The sequence below is a fragment of the Canis lupus genome, chromosome 26 (assembly GCF_003254725.2).
Source record: "Canis lupus dingo isolate Sandy chromosome 26, ASM325472v2, whole genome shotgun sequence".
NCBI classification, from domain to species: Eukaryota; Metazoa; Chordata; class Mammalia; order Carnivora; family Canidae; genus Canis; species Canis lupus.
In genome coordinates, this window is record NC_064268.1 from 9,059,749 (window position 1) to 9,076,779 (window position 17,031).

At 48.9% G+C, this 17,031-nt stretch overlaps 1 protein-coding gene across 14 annotated transcripts in view; it reads left to right on the top strand.

Annotated features, from left to right (window-relative positions):
- CUX2 (cut like homeobox 2) overlaps nt 1–17,031 on the top strand; it is a 283,331-nt gene that overhangs the window by 15,958 nt on the left and 250,342 nt on the right. For 3 of the 14 annotated variants that reach the window (XM_025473945.3, XM_025473955.3, XM_049101630.1), the window contains exon 1: nt 2,607–2,826. The exons of 2 other annotated variants lie outside the window; for them this stretch is intronic. In XM_025473945.3, the coding sequence (XP_025329730.1) occupies nt 2,764–2,826 (63 nt within the window). In that variant the 5' untranslated portion in view covers nt 2,607–2,763. Of the gene's footprint in view, nt 1–2,602; nt 2,827–3,415; nt 3,538–5,618; nt 5,761–17,031 lie in introns of those variants that run through there. 9 more of the 14 variants (XM_025473947.3, XM_049101629.1, XM_025473949.3 and 6 more) reach the window with 8 other exon arrangements.

The window sequence follows — 17,031 nt, forward strand, 5'->3', positions numbered from 1 at the left end:
TAATTAATGGACTCTATAGAAAAAGAAAATCCTGGATCATATGTTTTAATCAAGTGTCAAGTCTCTTTTGCTTCTTTAATCTGTAATAGTTCTTTCTGTATGTTTCATGTGAAATCGCATTTTTAGAGAACAGACTATTTGGTAGAATTCCTCCTCTATTTGGGTTTGTCTAACATTTCTTCACAATTAGATTCAGGTTATGTACTTTTGGCAGGAATATCACAGGAGTGATGTTGTGTCCTTCTCAGTAGTACCTCATATCAGGAGGTATACAATGTCAGTTTATTCCATGACTGCAAAGTCAGACATAAATTTAAAATAATCTTTCATCAAACCTTGGTTTGTTAAAAATTGCTTTGAAGGGTTTCACACTCATTCCAGATTTTCTATTACAGGTCTTTAAAAAACAAACTCAAAGACAAGGAGACTGCAGGCTTTACAGATGCTCAGGAGAAAATGTAGCCATTTAAAAAAAATTGCAATGTGATAGTTATGAAATTTCCCTAAATTCATTTTGCAGAATGAGAGCTGTAATTTAAACGTGAAGTTATCGAGAGTTGAGATAAACCACACATCACGTGCAATTTAATCTGGCAAGGAAACAGACCACTCAGAATTGCTAACTAGGCCTAATTCATTACATCTTGGTGAATGCTGTACTTTTGGTCTTACGAGTCTTTCAAATTGTGCATTAATATATTTACCCAGGCCTCATGGAAAATGTATGGGGATGGTAACAGAAATACTGTATCCTTGTTTAAATCACATTACATTTTTTAAACAGCTCAAGTGATTGCTCAGAAAGATCACACCTTCTTCTGAAGCATTTATGAAACAATTATTTACATTACATTAAAAACTTTAATTGCCTTGAAGCACGTGCTCTGAGACACAAATATTGGAAAATCATCAAAAATATCCATCACGATTCTCTCTCCTTTACAACTCTTCTAAACTTTATCTTTTTTACAACCTTCTGTATTGATCTATTGTCCCAGACCAAGAGTGATGTCAGAAGTCCAAGCCGGGTCATAAAAAGAGAATATAATTTCCATTTGCTGTCTATAAAAGCAAATCTTTTGACCAGAGAAAAAGGGGGGAAAAACATCCTTTTTTGGGGAGTGGGGAGGAGGGTGATGTGGGATTTGGCAGGGGACATGCCAGAGAGGGAGAGTGACCCCAGGGTCAGGAGTGGGGGTGGGGTGAGTGGATGGTGCTGGAAAGTTTTAGGGGGTCTGAGATCCTCCTAGAGGTGGGAGGTTGGGAGGGGACAGACAGGGCACCTCTAGCTTGCACAGAGGCAAAAAGAGGGAAGAATGTAAAGGAAGAAACTTAGTCATTCCTATTGTCCTGAGGGTCAGAAATTGCAGAAGACCATAACTTCCCTCTAGCTGGGCTAAGGATCCTCACCCAAAAGACAATTTCCCAAAAGACAATCATAATAAAGGAGCCTCATACTGCAAAGAACCTGGGGTCCCCAACTAGAAGGGCCTCGGAATAATAATGATGATAAGAGTATCAGAAAGCTCTGTAGTGGTTTTTTTTTTTTTTTTTTTTTTTTTTAGCTCTGTAGTTGTTGAGAATCCAAAGCCCCCACAGCAGGGCTAGGGTCCCCTCAACAGATCATAACAATAAATGCTAACCCATTCTACGCAAGTAATAAAAGCCAACTCACTGCAGGGGTTAAAGTGTGCTGGAGATTTGACTAAGAATCCCCTCCAGTAATCATCATAATAGTAAGAGGGCCTCCCATTCTCAAGTGTGAGGAGCCCGTATAATTAGACTTCCAAATAATAGTAGTAAGAATTCCTATTGCAGAGGACCTGAAGCCCGCCCCCACCCCCTCGTTCCGCAAAGAACCCTGAACTCCGGCTAAGGAAGCGCTCCCCAGTAATAATCATAACAATATAATGACTCGGAAACTGCGCGCGGCAGTGGCGGTATTTCCCAGGACTCAGTGGCGCCCCCGGGCGGCCCCACCCCCCGCCCGGGGCAGGCTCCCACACGCCCGCCGGCCCTTGAGTCTACGCGGCCCTGTCTGCGAGCTGCTACCTTCCGATCCGAAGCTTAGGTGGCTGAGGAGCGGTGGCAGCCCGAGGCACGTGTTGTGTGTCCTTTGATTGCAAGAGAAAAAAAAATGCATCTCAAACTATTAACTTTTTTTTAAGTATTCAGTGCCGGGGGTGAGGGGTAGACAGGTGCGAAGCAGGGGGTGTTGGCGCTCCGCTCGCTGGCCTCCCGCAGCCCCCCCTCCCAAACTTCCCTTTGCATTGATCAGCACGTTACGTCAGTATTGATAAGTTTGCAAAAAGCCAAAGTCAAGTGCAATCGCGCGGCACACCGACCCCGGACTTGGGGGGGAGATGCAGCGAGCGCTCCGCGGGCGCGGGAGCGGGCTGCAGGCAGGGCAGCGGCGGCGCCGTCGCCTTTCGAAGAGGCTGCCTCCCCCCCCTCCCCTCCCGCCCCATCCCCGGCCGCCTCCCCCGGGCGGGCGCCGAGCTCCCCGCCCGGCGCGCTCCGCCCGCGCCCTCCGGGGGTCGGGGGGGGCGCACGGCTCCCGGGCCCGCGGCGGCGGCGCGGCGGCGCCGAGGGGCAGCGGGTGGCAGGAGGCCGGGGGGCGCCCGAGGGGCCCCGGGTGGCGGCGCTCAGGGCCCGGGCGGCCGGCGGCGGCCCCGGGGCTGGGGGGAGTCCAGCCCGGATATTGAGTGCAGCCATTGAGAAAAGCCAAACTCTTGTGTGTGTGCGTCTCGAATAGCCCCCAAGATGGCCGCCAATGTGGGATCGATGTTTCAATATTGGAAGCGATTTGATCTACGGCGACTCCAGGTTAGTGCGGGCAGCGCCGGCCGCGCGGCCGTGGGGAGCCCTGGGGCGCGCCCTGGGCGCATTGGGGAGGTACCCGGGAGGGTGGGCGGGCGCCCCGGGGCGGCGGGCGGCGGCTGCTGGGGCTCGCTGGGTCTCGGCTGCCCGCTGCCCATCGATAGGTATTAGGAATTGATCTCGCCGCTGCTCTTTGTTCGGTTCAATCATCGATTAGCCGCCGCGACCATGGAGAAGCGCTAGTGAGCCCTCGGCCCGGGGAGCGAGCCGGCGGGAGAACGCCCGAGCGAGGCGCGGGGAAGGCAGGGGCTGCGGTCCCGGGCAGGGGGCTGCCGGCGGGACCCCCGGCAGCCCCCCTTGCGCTGCACTTTGCACGCCTCCCAACTTCGCGGCGCCCGGGGAGGCCGCGGAGCGCGCCGCGTGCCTGTCCGCGCCCGGCTGGGGCTTGGGCGAGGGAGGGAGGGAGCTGTTGGGTAGGGAGGTGGAGGAGGAGGAGGAGGAGAAGGAGAAGGGAGGAGGAGGCTCCTGGGGTTGGCGTGGAGGCGGCTCCGCGCCCCGCCGGCCGCCGGCACCTCCGCTGCAGCCGCCTGCCTGGCTGCGCAGCCCGGACGCGCCGCCACCCAGGGGCAGCCACTGCTGCCGCCCCCGCCGCCGCCGCCACCATCGCCGGACTGGCCGCCTGCGCCGGCAGACCTCTCCTCGGGCCGGGTTCTCGGGGTTCGTCTTTGCTTCCTGCCTTCCCCCCCGCCTTCTATCTTCTTTCCAAGTCCAAATAGGGACGGGTGGTGGAGATGGGCTCGGGGCGCGCGCAAGTTTGCGCTGCAGCCTCGGGGGCCGCGGAGAGCCGGGAGCTGCGCAGAGCAGGTGACTCCCGGCTCTCGGGCCCATGGGAACTTTTAAATGGGAGATTCCCTCGCTGTCTTCTGCCTCCTGCTTTCCCTCCCGCCACTCCTCTCTTTTCTCCTTTCTCTCTTCTCTTTCCCCAGGGCTACTCCCTCCCAAATACCAGCACTTTATTCCCCCCTCGACCTTTCTCTGGGAGTCTATATATCTCCCCCAGATTTGGGGGTGTTCTCTGCTAATCCCCAGGAGGTGGGACTGGGGGTGGAATCTCAGAGAACACCCGCTGGAGGTACAGCTGTCGGCTCTATACTTTCTGGGGTGCCCTAGGACGCTCCTGCCAAGTCCCCCCAAACCCTGGAGTCTTGCAAAGTCTCTCCAGGCAGTGGGAACGAGGGACAGTGAAGTGTTGCTGAGAACCAGTCGATTAGAACATCCTGCTTTGGCCTTGACATTCTCAGAAGAAGTGAGAGCATCAGTCTGGAGATAAAAAGGGACACACTTATTTCTTTTTTGAAAATCCTCCTGCAGATCTCCTTAAGTTTCTTCTGATAAGTGGTTCCTATACACCCCCTCCTCCTGGCCACTTCCCAGCCCCCTTCTTTCTAACCCCCACTCCCCTCTCCCCCTCCCCCAGCCTTTGAGCTGGAGAGAAAATCGGGGCACTCAGGCATGCAGTTAATAACTGTGAGTGCCTTGCAATTCCAGGTCCTCACTCGAGTTGGGGCTACAGTTTGGTGGCCAGCTGAGGCGGGCCAGGCTGTGAGCTGTGCTTGCTGGTTTGAATGATGCTAAAGTGGCCTTTCTGGAAGAGTGGGGGTGTGTGTGGGAGGGAGGGAGAAGAGGGAGAGAGAAAGAGGGAGAGGGGGAGAGAGAGAAAGAGGGAGTTGGGCAGCCACATTGGGCTTGGCACGAAGGCCAATGGTAATCGTATTCCCTGCTAATGTTTGTAAATGAGACCGGGGCACGGCTGGGGGACAGCGTCTTTATTTATGATTGATGTTCTGTAACATAAGGAATGACAAGAACGTGGCAGACAAGAGGAGAGGAACCAGAAGGGCTGGCGAAAGCCCTTTGCAGGGTCCTATTGTTATTCTGGGCTGGAGAAAATTTCCGCGTCGAGATTTACAGCGCTGGTATTTGCTCCCGGTTGGCCAGAATGTCAGTTAACACAATTTTCATTAGATAACTCGTTTTCAATCCAGGGAGCTCGGGCTGCAGTGGGGAGGGGTGGGTAGAGCTGGGTCTGGGTGCTGAGGGGTGGGTGCGGCTCCCAGGGGACCGATTTCTGAGCTGGGGGTGGGGGTTTGAACCTTACTCGCTGCCTTCTCCAGCTCTGGGGTCTTTTGTGGAGCTGTTGAGGTCACCCAAATCTTGATTCCATTTGGACTCCCATTGATTTAGGAACCCTTTGTTAGGATTTTAGAAGATGCTGAGGTGGCTGAGATAGAAAAGCAGATTTGAACTGGAAACGATGAAGGGGGGGTGGAGAGTCTTGTTCAGGTGAGGGGGAAATGGGGCCAACACCCCCACTCCCACAGGGTGAGGGTGGTAGTATTTATTAAGAAAATGGCTGGTGTGTCTGGCACAAAAGGAGAAGGCTCTCAGGGAAGGGGGTAAGCTCATTTACATGGATATTAAGTGTGGGGGGGTGTCCCTGAGGGAGTTTGAAAGGCTGCTCACTTCTAGAGAGCAGAAAAATAAACGTGGCAGCTGTAGCCGCAGGCAAACCTTGAGACCCTTACATCTGCCACGGTCCCTCACCCTGAAATGTTCAGTGGCTCCCCTGCCCAACAGGCCTGCAGCTTCGCCCCATATTCTCACTGATGGCATTTTTGTTGGAAACGGATTATGAACCTAAGCACTTTTGCCCGGGATCATCTCTTGTGCATAATACTAATGATTCCTACGCCACACTTTTATTTTCATTTTTTTCCCTTCCCACTTTCCTCTTATAGGGGAGATAACCAGAAAGGAAAACTTCTGCTGGCTTGTTCTGAGATCCCGGTAGGAGAGGCGGGCCCCCACCCCAGGCCCTGTGCAGGCCGAGAGCTTTGAGCCCACTCGTCACGCGGCCCAGCTGCCTGTGAGTGTGAGGAGGTGTGTGGCTTCAATTCTTGGTTGTTCAGGTTGAGTGGTTTCTCGAAGCCTGGTTGCTGAGTGTTAAAGTGGCCGAGGCAGCAAGGCGACCTGTGTCCCCAGGCCAGACCATGCTGCTGACGCCACCCCAATCCTGGCAAGAAAGGTGACCTTGTATCAGCCCAGCATACAGTCCTCCGGAAGTATATATTTTTTCAAATATGGAAGCAGTCCAGTTTATTCCTTCCAGCACCGTCTCTGAACACAGCAGGGCCATTTTCCTAGGATGGAAGTCAGTCAGCAAGTCTTAACGACTTGTGGCTGATGGTAAAGATGCTGTGACATGTAGTACCTTATTCCAGGACCTCCAAAACTGCTTCCCTCTTTCTTTTCTCCTTTTTTTTTTTTCTGCTGCTAGCAGTCCAGGAAACTAGAAATAAAATTCCGTCCCAAAGATAATGCTGGGCATATTTCATTTGGTTATAAGATTGCTTTATGGTGAACGTTACTAATGCAGTATTTTTTTATGGCTTTTCTGTGTATAATCGTTGTAACTGGATTCATACCTTTATGATTTTCTGCTTTACTTTGCCACTGTTTTTTATGATGCTCCAGGTCTAGTCTCCTGTGCTGTCATTTTAATTCTTTTTTTTTTTTTTCTGTAAGAGAGCTAATCAACCTAATGGGAGTTGAGGGTGTCTCTTCGAAATGAGGGTGCCTAGTCCAAATTCACATCTGTGTGTATTGGGAGGAAAGAGGTTGGCTGGAGGGATTGCATAGTACAAGTTTTGGAGAAAGAGGCAAATTCTGCTTAGGGTTTGAGTATTCAGGGAGGAGGATGAACAGAGCAAGCAAGAAAGGCTAGACTTTTTTAAGGAGTTTGGAGAAACTTTCCAGGAAGATACGCATGGGAGATGGTGCTTGATGGAATGTTTTTGCCTGCTCAAAGTTTAGGAAAGAGCGTGGATGTGATTAAAATATTATAACCTTATGATATTCTGAAGTGCATAAATTTTACATATCAGCTACAGAGAGTTTAGACATCCATTAGAGCCTCTGACAGCTTGACTTATCTAAATGTGCTATCATTTAACAATGTGTCAAAATTCCTCTTTCTATAGATGACAGCAGTAAATAAGCTATCAGCCTTGTTGGCGGAATCCTAACTTTGGAAACTTCTCAGTAATAGAATTACTGCTGGGGTGGGGAGCATGAGCAGACCTGGCTTGCCATAGTCGGGGGCCATGAGAAAGGTTGGCATTAGACAAGAGTTGTGGATGGGTCCGAGGGGGGAGGACAAGGAGAGGTGGGAGGCACAGGGTTTGAGGGGAGATTTCTAACAGCAGCTCTGTAAATAAGACCAAGCAATTGAATGGCCCCTTGGACCCTTAGAGATCCAACCAGTGGATGACCCCATTCCATCTTCCCCTCCCATTTTTTGGAACCCACACCCTTTGGCCTTTTTTTTTTTTTTTTTTTCAGAAGGAGCTAGAAACAGGTGTTAGAGAATTTATTTAAAGAACCAAACAGTCTTTTCTAGGCATCCCAAAATTCTGATTTCTCAACTCGACAGATATTGCTTCCCCAAGATGGGCTCTCTCATTGCTAGAAGAAAAACAAGCACTGTCTCATTTTTGGCCACTTTTGCTGTTGGAGGTCTTGATTTTTCTTTTATAAATACCTGAGTTCACTGTAGAAAGTTGAGAAACAGACAAGCTTGACCCAAAGAAGTAAATAAGCATCTCAGTGGGTCATTTCTGTTGAGAATGGTGGTATTTTGACTAGAGGGAGTAGCTTTTCTAGTGGTGGTGGTGGTGGTTTTTCCCTTCCCTTCCCTCCCTCCCTCCCTCCTTTCCTTCCTTCCTTCCTTCCTCTCCTCCTCCTCTTCCTCCTCCTCCTCCTCCTCCTTCTCCTCCTCCTCTCTCCTGTTAAGAGGATTCTGTCTTTGAACTTGACATTATGTCATGATAACCTTTCTTCAGGCAGATGGGATAGTAAACACAAGAACCTTGGCTGGTGTTAAATTTGGTCCTGGATGTTGGTAGACATGGCTGCCCAGAAACTATGGTTTTCTCTGCTAGTTCCTGAAAGGGCTGAGTTTCTGGTGGCTTTGAGTTATCTAATTCAGGGTCCAAGCCTGGCAGAAGTTGAGTGTGGGAAGGAGACTAATGTGGTAGCTTGCCTTTGTTCCTGGTTTTGGAATTCAGGGTCCAGTTTGAATTTTTCTGTTTAGAGTGCTCTTTACTTGTGGCAGTGGTTTATATTGCAGATGTCAGGGAAGGTGGAGATAGTTGGCAGAGAGGAAAGGCCCCCCAACAGCTCTTGTCTGTATAGCTTCTGACACTCCTGGATGAACCATCCAACATCCCAAGTCTTCTGTTTCTTTCTTTTTTTTTTTTTTTTTTAAGTCTTCTGTTTCTTAATCCATCACAAAGGTCAGTTGTGCCCATCTGGTCTGCCATATTGGGTCATTGTAAAGGTGAAAGAAGCTGACATACTTTGTGTGACAGTTAATGTATTGTCTTCTAATGACCTTGGGGCCCACTGGGGTGGTGAGGGGTGGGTGGGAGGTGGGGAGGGGTGGCTTTTGACCTTTTAGGCAGTTTTTGAGACAAGAAATTATGTCCAGGATGGAGTTCTTGGTTTCTGAGCCTTGATGAACCATTCACAGAAATGGCTCGTAGTGTTTTCCAGGATGTAAATTAAAATCATAAGTCTTTTCCCTGGTTGCAAGGCTCCATTGGATCTGCCCCCCTATTATCTCTCTGGCTTAATCTCCAGCTTCTTTCCTCCTACTCACTCTGCTCCAGTCACAATGGCCTTCTTTTTGTCCCTCAAACACATTGAGTATATTCCTACCTCAGGGCCTTTGCACTTAGAGTTCCCTCCACCTGAGCCTGAGTGAGACTCTTTTACTCCAGATCCTCCCCTGGCTGGTTCCTTCATTTCATTCAGTCTCAGCCCAACTATCAACACCACTCAGCCTAAAGAGGGCTAAAGAAGTTTCTGTAACCTCTCATATTCTTTAATATGCAAATGTGCTTCTGTATCTTTAAGGAAAGTGTTTCCCCAAGGGTTTTGACCTCAGAACCTTCTGTAGACATTCTAGGAAACCATCTCGATCTGCCATTAGATGTGGCAAATGTTCTTTGAAAAGTCAGATAATGATATAATATAATATAGGCTTTGTGGGCCATATGGTCTCTAAGTCCTCCATTCTACCACTGTAGCATGAGAATAACCATAGACAGTGGGAATGAACAGGAATGGCTATATTCCAGTCAAACTTAACAAAAAACATGCAGAGGGCTAGGTTTGGCCTGAGGTCCATGGTTTGCTGACCCTGGTTTTATGTGATGGCTGTCATATAGGCTGTGGCATGACTGACATTTTTCACTTTTTAGTTAAGATAATTAAGGTGGATCAGAGTTAATTCCAAAAACTTGTTCTGCACTCTTTACCTCGAGAAAGAAGTATAAAGAGCCAGGAGGGTGAGAGGCCCCTGCCTGGCTTCTAATCCTGGCACCTACTAGCTGTGTGACATTGGTTGGGTCACTTAACCTCCCTGAGCCTTGCTGTCCTTGTTTTTAAGTGGGACTAATAACAGGCTTCACTTTTTAGGTTGTTGTTGAAGATTAAAGCACTTTGAACATGAAGGTGCATAACATGGTCCTGTGCACACAGTTACTGTTGTGCAAGTGCCTTGCTGCTTAGTGTTGGTGGTATTTTTAGTTTGTAAGACAGGGGTGAAAAACCAAATAAACAGCAGTTCCTAGAACTTACTGGGCTTGCAAGCTGTTTCAGAAATTTCTGGGCAAGTTTTCTCTTCTTTCATATTTCACTGGGGATTCACTATATTAATACCTTACTAATCTTTTATGTAATATATTTGGGGAACTGTGACCACAGAGGTTGCAGACTAGGAGCTGTGTCTGTCCCACAGATGTGTCTGTTTAAATTAGTGCAATATTTAAAAACACTTTCATATAAATTGGCAGCATTTAAAACATGGGAGATGTTACCTATGAAATCCAGATGTCCAGTGTCTGTTACTAATCAAGAGCTCTGGCCACCCTGGAAAGGGAGTGAAGACCTGGGGAGGGCATGCCAAGCAGTGGGAACAGCCAGTGCAGAGGGCCTGGGTTGAAGGTCTGCAGTGGGTCAGGCTGGCTGTCGGGGTCAGAAGGCAGGTCACGAGGAAGGTAGATGCTGCTGGCTTCCTTCCTCTGAGTGCCTAGTGTCAGAAGAGGCTGTACCTCCAGAAAAAAATGAAAGGCCCTTGACTAGCTTCATGAAGATACAGGATTAGGAGGGCACAGAGCCTGATGTCTCTGCTTCTCAGTAGCCCAAAGTGGGCGTGTAGCTGCCCCACCTTCCTTCCTTCCCAGTTTCTACTACCGCCCCCCCCTCCGCCCCCCCCCCCCCCCCCCGCCACCTCTGCCATCCTCCAGTTCAGCCAAATGAAACAGCAATTCCAGGATACACATTTGTCATTAAGGAGAAAGAAAGAAAGAGAAAATCAATCCTTTGGCCTCTTTGGCCTGAGCTGGTCGTCTGCCCGAGATGCCTGGAGCCAAGCAGTGCTTAAGACTCTCCAAGCCGCCGTCGCTCAAACTGGATGGGGCGAATGGCTCCCCGGGAACCATTATGGTCGATTGACTTGTTCAGTCTGCTGTTTGGAACGTGGGTGCTGCGGACGAGGAGACCACAGGGGTCACCAGGGTGGCCCAGTTGGGAGCACATTTTCCCACCACTCAGAGGCCACTCTGCTGGAAGCATGTATTTGGGGTACCTGTTGTCTGTATGAGCAGCCATGGGTCTGGGTATCTGAGGGGTGTAGAATCCAGCCTTGCATCCTCCTCCTCCCAGAGGCATTTAATGTGGACTCTGGAACAGGTGGCCTGGGCTCAAGTCTCAGCTCTGCCACTTACCAGCTGTGTAACCTTGGGTAAGTCACTTAACTTCTCTGAGCCTTGGTTTTCTCATATGTAAAATGGCAATAGTAGTTGTATCACCACCTTAAAGATTGTCATGAGGATTAAGTGAATTAATGCATGGGAAATGCTGAGGTATCTGTGCCCAGCATGTAGAAGCTCCATATAATGTTAATAATTGCTGTTGTCCTTCACCCTACAAGTGTATAGTTATCCATTCATGGTATAATTAAGAATTATAACTAATAATTGTATAAATAATAATAATAAACCATAAATAACATAAATATCATAACCAGTAATTATATACTGGAGACGTCATGGTGAACAAAGACGGCAAAATGACAGCTCTCACCGAGCCCGTAGACAGTGAGGAAGGTAGATGCATGGGACAGACAGTGCATAGTCACACGCTGGGATTAAATTCTGAGACTCAGAGATTTCTTCTTGAAAGAAGTGACCCTTCAGCCGAGAGCTCAAGGACGAGGTCAGGTTAAAGCATGCCAGCAGAGAGAATAACATGTGCTAAGACCCTGAGGTAGGTGGAAGAATAGCGTGTGCAAGGAACTGTGGGAAGGCCTCGAGACTAGGTTGTATGAGGATTCTGACGGGGCTGGTGGATCCACCCCTATCCTTACTCTTGTCATATGTCAACTGGAGGGTAAGTGGGGGAGAGTAAATTAAGATATTGCTGAGCACATGTGAGGCTCAGAGTGAATGCTCTGTCAGTGGATTCTATTGTTAAACACCGTAAAGGCTTCGGGTATTGCTTTTATTTTTTTAATTCAATATTCAGCCCAATTCTTGATCTGTTGCAAAGTGCCCCCCTCCCGACCCCCATCTCTTGTTTCTGTCTTGTGATTATTCATAGGACAGCCAGGATTCAAATCCCAGCTCAGCTTCTTCCTAGCTGTGTGTCCTTGAGCAAGTTATTTCCTCTTTCTGAGACTAGTTTCCCCTCTGGAAGATGTGTGTGGTGATGTTACTTTATAGTGGCGCCACGAGAGTGCACCTTGCGGATTCCTGGCTATAGAAAGTAGGATCAGCCGGTGTCCCAGATACTGTTCTTGGAGATCTAGCCCCAGCCAGGGACTAAGTGCCGGTCTAAAGCAGACCTGTTCCTGAGACACACAGGACTTCTCTGCTGGCTCCAGACTCCTCAGCAGCCTAAGACACTTCCACCAACCAACCAACCAACCTTCCTTCCTTCCTTCCTTCCTTCCTTCCTTCCTTCCTTCCTTCCTTCCTTCCTTCCTTCCTTCCCTCTCTTCTTCCCTCTGGCTCCTTTTTCCAGGCATGGGCATTGACCTGATGAATCTCTTTACCTTTCAATCCTGCCTCTGTGTCTGCTTCTTGGAGGACCACAGTCTCCATCAGGAAAGATGAAGTGAGATTTGGGTAAGGCACCCAGTACATAGGAGGTTCTATGTCTTGGGAGCGTGGGGAGCTGTCACTCTCAGCATTGCCTTTTCCCAATGGCCTGTTCTATTTGGCCCACAGGCCCTGCATGATTAGGTCCCCTCTTCCCTTTGTCATCCTGCCATCATCTCCTCCTCTCATCTCCAGCCACTCTCTCATTCCTTATTCAAGCCCCTACCAACCCCCTTACTGTTCTGTGAACATGTCAAGCACATTCCAACCTCAGAGCCTTTGCATGTGTTGTTTCCCTCTATATGGAAAACGCTTTCCCAGACATTCTCTGTAGTTCATTCAGCCCTCTGCTTAAATATCGCCTCTTCAGAGAGGTCCTCCCTAACCTCTGTTTCCAAAATAACCTTCCCCATCTCCTTAGCCCCATCTGCTTTATCTGATGTGATAATGTGTATTTATGTTACTCGTTTACTATCTGCCTCCCTCCCTGGGCATTCTCAGTTGTTTAAATGATTGAGTGGATGAATGCCACAGGAAGGGTGGGGTGGGGCAGCTGCTTTGATACGACCTTGGGGAGTGACCCTGGGGGACCCAGCTCCTTCTAGAACCCCAGCTCCTGCACCCATTGCCTAGCTCTTGAAAGTTGCCCACTCCTCGCCTGGGAATTAAGCACAGGCCTCAGGCCCAAGTGAATGAGGTTTTATCTTTAGCTCCATCAGTCTCGCTTTAGAAACTGGTGACCCCAATTCCAGCCTGGGAGGCGTCTCCCATCCTAATTAATAAATCCATTAATTAATTGCCGGCAGGCTGTGGACCATTAGCAGTAGTTTGGTGGCCTCAGTCACAGCTCAAAGCAGGTCCCTGCAGCCTGTAGGACAACTGGTATGGGGGGGTGGGGCATAAGACAGCCAGTTCATGTGTTTGGATCCAAAAGACATTGAGCTCCCAATGCCTGGTTCACAGGCCCTACTTGATCAGCCCAGCAGGCATCAAAAAGGGACCAAGGTTTCTGGGCCGTGACCCCAGAATTGAAGGACGTTCCTTCTTAGCGTCTCCCAAAACCCCTACTTTATAATCAGGTGGAGAAGCTAGGGTTGAAGTCTCCCCTTTCCTTCTGTGGCCAAAGGACCCTGTCTGGGCCTCAGTTTTTCTGTTTAAAATGGAGCTTCCCTGTGTTGTCGAGACAGGTCATTTATTCTTTCACCTCATGCACATTTTGCCACACCTGTCATATCAGGGGCAGCATGAGGTATTGGGGGCACAGCAGTGGACAAAACAAGCCAAGTGCCTGCCCTCATAAATCTTCTACTTGATAATTGTTTGGAGGTAGAAGTACCAAAGGTCTGAGAAGTAAAGAGGGACAAGGCAGTGTAGACACTTAGCCTAGATCCAGGCACACTGTAAGCCTTTCTGAAATGGTGACTGTTATTAATAATTATCTTTATTAACAACAACAGTAACAATAATTATAATGTGAGGGCATTTCCTGTTGGATTTCAAGTGTCCTGAAAGCAGCCCCTGAAAGGACTTAAGCAGGGGCATGGGGCAGTCAGACCTCACTTTGGACACTGGCTTTACTGTTTCTTAATTGAGAGGCCCTGGGCAACTCCCTAGACTTTTCTCAACCTCAGTTTGCTCGTGTATAAAATGGGAATTAAATATAGCTTCTACTTCATGAGGGTTTAATGAAGTGACACATGAAAGCCCTTAGCACAGGGTCTAGAACATGGCCATTCCCAGGAAACAGCTATTATTACCTTTTTTTTTTTTTAATGTTAGCTATTATCAGCTACATTTCTCTTTTTTTTATTTTTTATTTTTTATTTATGATAGTCAGAGAGAGAGAGAGAGGCAGAGACACAGGCAGAGGGAGAAGCAGGCTCCATGCACTGGGAGCCTGACGTGGGATTCGATCCCGGGTCTCCAGGATCGTGCCCTGGGCCAAAGGCAGGCGCTAAACCGCTACGCCACCCAGGGATCCCCTACCTTTTATTATTATTGTTGTCATCCTTATTGTTTATTATTCACCTCCAGGGCCTCACTGGCCCGCAGCCAGGTGCACTACCTCCTTGTAGGGAAGCACTGGATAGGAAGTTAGGCCCCTTCAATGCTGCTTGGCCAGCCTTAGCAAGGTCAGAGTTGGCTTTTGCCAGCCTTGGGCCTTCAGAAGGAAGGCCTGGCAGTTCTTTAACAAATATCTGTTGAATCTTTATTGCGTGCTAGACAGTATTCTGAGCCCTTAACAAACAGTATCTCGTTTAATTTTCACAAAAGCCCAGCGAGGGAAAACTATTATCCCATTTTAGAGTTGAGCAGACTGAGGCACAGAAAATTACGTCCAAGCTGCATTGCCAGGAAGCAGCAGAATCTGGACTCAAACCCAGGACCCAGGTCTTTTGGCCACCCGTATCCCTACTCTTGACCTGTTGCTGACCAGAGATGCCTCTTCCAGAGCCTACCCTTCCATTCCTGCCCCCTGCACCCTGGGGTTCCCCATCTGTAGTCACTATGCTTGTATTTTTTCCTTAAAAAAATAAAAAAAAAATATTTATTTATTCATGAAAGACACACACACACAGAGGCAGAGAGACACAGGCAGAGGGAGAAGCAGGCTCCATGCAGGGAGCCCAATGCGGGACTCAATCCTGGGACTCCAAGATCATGCCCTGGGCCAAAGGCAGGCACCAAACCGCTGAGCCACCCAGGGATCCCCTAAAGATTTTTTTAAAACCTCTTGAAACACCTTACCATTGTCAACTCATGGAAGTGAATCCAGCCCCACAAGCCTGAAAGGCATGGGTGGGGTTGAGAGTGGGGATTTATTAATAACACCAGAAAGATTCCCCTTTCCTGCCCTGGAAAATGAGTGCCACATGGCCATCCATCGCAGGCCTGCCCGCTGGAGTGCAGAGCCGCATGGCGCGCCCTGTCTTCGGGCCTGCATTCCACAAGATGGAATTCTTGGCCCGGGCTGATAATAAGCAGGTATTGATTGCTGCCTTGGTCATTATCAAGATTTATTTAGTCAATATGGCCTCCCCGGTCAATAAATTGTGTCGTTGATAAAGAAGAAAGGGTATAGACTTGTAGGCTTTATTAAAAAAGTTTTTTAGATTTTTTTTTCTTTTAGCAGCTAAGGCCAGCCCGCATTTCCGTGACCATATCAGCCACATTCTGTGTTTCGTATTTGGCTCCACAAGCTCTTTCCTTTCCTGTGGTGCTTTCCCCTGTCACTCTGGTTTCTGGAAGTGAAGATTCAAGGCTGTGGCTGGGCCTGGGATGGGCCATGGGAAACAGATGTTCTCTCACTTTTCTGTCTGCCCTCCAACCCCCCTACCTCAGTGCAGGCTGAGGGTCCATTCCCTGATTGGTCAGTGCTCCACTTTGGCATTTTATGCTTACAACAACCTCTTGGAGTTCTGCTAGTGTTACTCTATTTTGCAGATGAGTAAACAGGCCCAGGGAGATCCAGTCACTTGTCTGAGATCACATAGGACTTGAATCCAGTCTGGCCTGTCTTTGTTGTGAACCTGATATCTATTCAGCAAACAGCAGATTTTTATTGAGCCTGTGCTGTGGGCTCAGGACAGTGCCAGGTGCTGAGTATAGAGGGGTAGGCTAAACAAATAAATGTGTGATTACAGAGATAGAACAGGGAAAAGAACTGACCAGATGCTAAAATCAAGATGAAGGAGGCACCTGTTTGTTTCAAGTGGTCATGGAAGGCCACACAGAGTAGGTGACATTTAGGCAGAGACCTGAACGATGAGCCAGTCAGGCAAAGTTGAGGCAGAAGAAACTCCTCAAAGGCCCTGAGGTAGAAATATCCTTGGCACATCTAGGAACTGAAGGAAGGCCAGTGCAGCTGGGATGAGGGAGACAAGGAAAGGATGGTATGGGAGAGGATGAGGTCAGAACAGGAAGGAGGCCCTTGTGGACCATAGTAGGGGGTTGGATTCATTTGGATTCTGTTCTCAGGGAGGCTGGAAGACATTGAAGGTTTGAAGCAGTGGAGAAACAGGATCCAGTGTGTGTTTGGTTCCTACTGGGTTCAGCCTGGCAAGGGATCATTGAGGGAAGGGAGGAGATGTTTGGAAAATAGATAAAAGAGTGTCTGTGACAAACCGATGTGTCATCTCTGTCCAGAGAGCTTCTTAGTGATGGGAAAGCTTTGGGCACACAAGTGTTTTGAAGACTAGCACCGTTCAGTGGTGGCAGGTGGAAGAGGTTTGCATGGGACATGCCTGATGCTTCCCAGCTGTGTATGGCAGCTGCTCCTTCTGCTGTGTAAGTGGCCAGGTGGTATGGGTTTTGGAGGTCTCTAAGTGGCAGGTACTCAGTGGACAAGAGGTGCTGTGTCCCCTTCCTTAGAAATAGAGTTGGTACAAGGGGGTCCAGGGCTTGAGATGTGGTATGAGAAGTGCTCTTCGCACACTGGCCTTGTGGATCTGGTTTCTAGTGTTTCCCAAGTGTCACTCATGAGGAAGAACCATGAACAGGTGAGGTGACCCGGACCACATGAGGCTGCTCTATCCAGCCATGTCTTAGGCTTTAAATATGGAGATGCTGTTGGGCAGAAGAGGGGTTGGATGTCTGCATGGGGGCTTATAGAGGATGTGGTCTGGAGAATAAAGAGGACTTTTCTCACTCTGGTTTTGTCCATTTTGTGAGCCCCATGTACTGGAAGTCTAGCAAGGACTGGGTAATCACCTCTCTACCATTCATCCAGCATTCTTTCATCTCTTCATTCATAAGCCCACACACCCATTTTTTTAATCCATCTACTTGGCAGTTCATACACCTGTCTACTTTCTCTTCTTATTGACTCCATCCATCCATCCATCCATCCATCCATCCATTTGTCCACATCAACCCACCCATCCATCTATCTGTTCATCCATTTAGCCACCCCATAACCCATTATGCCCCAGTCACTTCTCCCTTAGACTTTGGTCTCCAGTTTGCTTCTCTGTACTGACTCTGGCCT